Source organism: Galendromus occidentalis, unplaced genomic scaffold (assembly GCF_000255335.2).
Source record: "Galendromus occidentalis unplaced genomic scaffold, Mocc_1.1 scf7180000075862, whole genome shotgun sequence".
In the NCBI taxonomy this organism is placed as follows: Eukaryota; Metazoa; Arthropoda; class Arachnida; order Mesostigmata; family Phytoseiidae; genus Galendromus; species Galendromus occidentalis.
Genome location: NW_003803852.1, coordinates 2,801 through 6,942, shown reverse-complemented (window position 1 = coordinate 6,942; position 4,142 = coordinate 2,801). Strand labels below are relative to the sequence as shown.

At 52.8% G+C, this 4,142-nt stretch overlaps 1 protein-coding gene across 1 annotated transcript; it reads left to right on the top strand.

The window, feature by feature from the left end:
* The first annotated feature begins 16 nt into the window (after positions 1 to 16).
* On the top strand, positions 17 to 2,749 carry LOC100903343 (uncharacterized protein K02A2.6-like). The gene has a single exon (XM_003738273.3). The coding sequence runs from the start codon at positions 128 to 130 to the stop codon at positions 2,747 to 2,749; it is 2,622 nt and encodes an 873-aa protein (XP_003738321.3). The 5' UTR covers positions 17 to 127.
* The last annotated feature ends 1,393 nt before the right edge of the window (positions 2,750 to 4,142 follow it).

Genomic DNA, 4,142 nt, shown 5'->3' with positions numbered 1-4,142 from the left:
ACCCATAAGGGAAGCGGTTGACAAGGAATTAGATCGACTTCTAGAGAACGAAACTCTGTCCCCCGTGGAAACGTCAGAGTGGGCATCGCCCATCGTCGTTGTTCGGAAAGCCAACGGAAACATCCGCATGTGTGCGGACTATTCAACGGGGCTCAACGACGCCCTGTGTGATGTTTGCCACCCGATTCCAGACATGGAAAGCATCATGGCGAGTTTCTCTGGCAACCGGGTCTTCACCCAGTTAGATCTATCCGATGCGTACTTGCAGTTAGTACTCAACCCGTCGTGCAGAAACCTGACGACCATCAATACCCACCGAGGGCTCTTCCAGTACAATCGCCTAGTTTTCGGGTTGAAAACTGCTCCAGCGATCTTTCAAAGAGCCATGGATCAAACACTTGCAGGCCTCGATGGTGTTCTTGTGTATTTAGACGACATACTGGTGATGGGGTCATCACAAACGGAACACGACGGAAGACTTCTCAAGGTTCTGTCCCGCCTGCAAGAATGGGGGTTTCGTCTCGGTCTCGCGAAATGTCATTTCAATGCTCCGAGCGTCAAGTATCTGGGCGTAATCGTGGACAAAGACGGTATCCGGGCAGATCCGCAGAAAATCCAAGCGATCCGAAATCTCCGGCGTCCGGAGAACATTTCGGAAGTCCGATCTCTTCTGGGACTCATCAATTACTATGGTCGGTTCGTCGACCGTCTACATCGCTACAAAGCCGTTTTCGAAGCACTACTACGCAAAGACACCAAATTCCTTTGGTCTCCGGCACATGATCAGGCATTCGAAAAGGTGAAAGATGTTCTCTCTGGGCCTCTAGTGCTGGCGCATTATGACCCGCGACAAAAGTTAATCGTGGCGGCGGACGCATGTGAAACCGGAATCGGGGGTGTGCTTCTGCAACGGTATGCGGACTCCTCTACGAAAGCTGTCTTCCACATCTCGAAGTCTCTCAACCCTGCACAACGAAATTACAGTCAGATAGAGAAGGAAGCGTTGGCACTGATCACGACCGTGGAACGTTTGAGAAAATTCATCTGGGGGCGACGGTTTGTACTCCAAACCGATCACCGCCCTCTGCTGGCATTGTTCCGTACATCGCAGACGAAAGGCTTGAGTGACCGAACTGCTGCCAGGCTCCGTCGGTGGGCGCTACGCCTGGTGGGATACGATTTCGACATTGAGTACATTCGTACCGCGGACTTCGGCCACGCAGATGCCCTATCGCGACTTATCCAGCAAGCAAGGAAAGATGCAGCTGATCCGGAAATGGATGAAGTGATTGCGAATGTCAACGCACAAGAGCTGGAAATCTTGAGTTTGACATCGGACGCCCGATTTTTCACTCACACCGGGGAGAAAATTCGCGAGGCAACGAGGAAAGACCCTCTGCTCCAGCAGGTTTCTCAGAGATTACTGCAGGGTTGGAACAAGTCTGACAGCAAGGATCCGAACCTGCGACCCTTCGCACAACAAGCGGACTCCCTGTGCGACGTGGAGGGCACCTTACTGGTGGACGAGAGAGTCGTCGTCCCATCTAGTCTTCGCACCACGGTGCTCAAGCAGCTCCATCAAGGACATCCCGGAATCGTTCGAATGAAGGCTCTGGGTCGCATGTATTTCTACTGGCCCGGAATGTCGGTAGAAATCGAACGACTGGTTCGGAGTTGCCCGCACTGTGCGCAGAACGCTTCAAGTCCGGTGAAGGTTCCGTTGGCCCCATGGCCTGATCCCGAGAAGGCTTGGGTGCGCGTACATCTGGACTTCGCGGAACCACGGAAAGGCAAAGCGTTTTTAGTGATCGTAGATGCGTTTTCCAAGTTCGTCGATGCTACGTGGATGTCACCCGCTTCAAGCTTCGAGGTGGTTAAGTATCTCAAAACGCTCTTCCGTCTCATGGGTCCTCCAGAAACAATGGTGACGGACAATGGATGTCAGTTCACGTCACGGGAATTTGCAAGCCTATGTCAATCCTTTAACATCGTCCATCTGCGTTGTGCACCACGGATGCCACAAAGTAATGGCCAGGCGGAACGGATGGTTCACACGTTGAAAAACTCCCTCCAAGACCAGGATCCGGAAGCTCTGGATCGGGCGGTTGCGGCGTACAACTACACGCCTTGTCAAACTCTGGGAGGCAAAGCTCCGTCGGAGGTGTTTTTCGGACGCAGGGTGCGGACCCACTTCAGTGTGTTCCGTTCAGGTTCCTCAAACCTTCCGGCTGCTAGTGCGAAGTTCAAGCATCAGTTCGACGACCACCACGGAACGTGCGCGCGGCAGTTTTCGGAAGGTGAAGAAGTTGTGATCGAACTCCATAACGGGCGAAGAGTGCCTGCAATCTTCACAGAGTACCTCGGTTCGTCAATGGCGAAGCTCAAGGTCGACGACGCGGACCATGTCCGTCACCTCAACCAAATTTGGCGGCGGAAAATAGACTCGCGTAAAGCGCTGGGGGAGGAGGTGCTGCAAGAGCATTTCATCGAGGAGCTCCTGACAAATGCTTCCGATCGGAGACAAGATTGCAGCCCGGTAGCGACCGAATCCTCGTCCCAGTCCGTAGCTGAATCGAGTCTTTCTCCTGTCTCTTCTACGGAGTTCGCTGGCCCCTCTGACGAGGGTGAAAGTTCTGCTTCTCAGGAACCCAGTGAGGACACAAGTGACGGTCGGCGCAAGCAGCCGGCGAGGGCTGCCAAGGACAGGGTCCTGTCCGGCTTCAGTCGATTCTTTGGGGCCTCGACTTGAAGGGCAGGGATGTTGTATTCGGGCCGAGAGGCCGAAGTGATTGAGCCCTCTCCCCTCTCTAGTATTTAAGGAATCGGCAGATGAATAAAAACACTCGTTTTTCCCGAGCCTCACAATAGTGGTAGCACACGTAGACCTCGATATCTAACAGAATACGAAGTCCCGAAATGAACTGGAGCCAATTCGTATCAGGAGCCGGTGCTTCGTTGGCGGATAATTCGGCCTCCTCGTACCCTTCATCCTGGGACATCGATTCGTTAGAACACTTGCCACCGCGAGAGCAGAAGGATTGTTCGGGACAGCAACTACGCAAAATTGGTAGTCTAAACAGACTTACTTGGTGCTGTCGTCGTCTATGTTGATGGAGAGGGTTTTCAGGAGGAAGTTCAGTTTCTTGTCAACGAAAGTGATGGGGAAGTCTGCAGGGACCTGGTTCACGTTGTAGTCTATTGCGGCGCAGAGCTTTGCTTTCTCATCGGCCGTCATTTCTTTTTGGAAGTTCTTCACGATCGGATTCGCGGCTGGAAAAGATTGGGGCGTCACACTCGAGAACTGGTTTGATCCCCATCTCCTTGGACTGATCGAGTGGATCATTTCCCTCCCAATGCGTATTCCCCAATGCGTCCCAAGCCAGTGGCGATTCTTGAACTGTCGAAGCCCTCGCCCCCAGAGCATTTTCAGGATTTGCGCGCTTCGTGCTCTCCTCACCTGTTGCGGATCTCTCTGTGTGGCGTCAAAGCCGCGGAAAATTTGTGAATCATCTAGCAAGTCTCACAGCAGTCAATTGGAGAGTCTTTTGCCGATACGGAATGCCATAAGTAGCTGGACCCCGTGAACGGAAAGCAGCCGCTCCATCGATTTCCGTTGGAAGGATCCCCACGAAGAAAAATTCTACAAACCTTTTTCGCTTCCTCCTTCCCACCAGCCGCCAAGCCAGCCCTTCTTAGCTTCGATCGTCGGTTGTTTCGCGATTTCCACTTCAGCTTGCCGCCGAGCAAGAATGATCTTGATCAAATCGAGCTCCTCTACGAGTTTCTGTGCTCCTCTTCGAATCCATGAGAGCCATGATATCGTGGTACTGATTTTTGGTTTTTTTCATCGAGATGTCTCCAATGGTTATATCAATTGTGATCGATGGCATCTCGTAATATTCGCGCTCCGGCTTTTGGTTTATCCGCATTCGAACTGTCGACGTTATGGGTGCCGCCACTAAGGGAGGCAGACCAGAATTAGCGCGAGCGACCACAGTTCGTCCGGATGGGGCAGCGAATAATCGTAAATCAGCTTCCCGGACGCCTGATGCGCGCACTCACAGTATTTGTTCCCGGGGGGGCTCGGAGTTTTCGCGCGCTATCGTATCTATCAACTCCGACATGATTTCCCGTGAACTGAG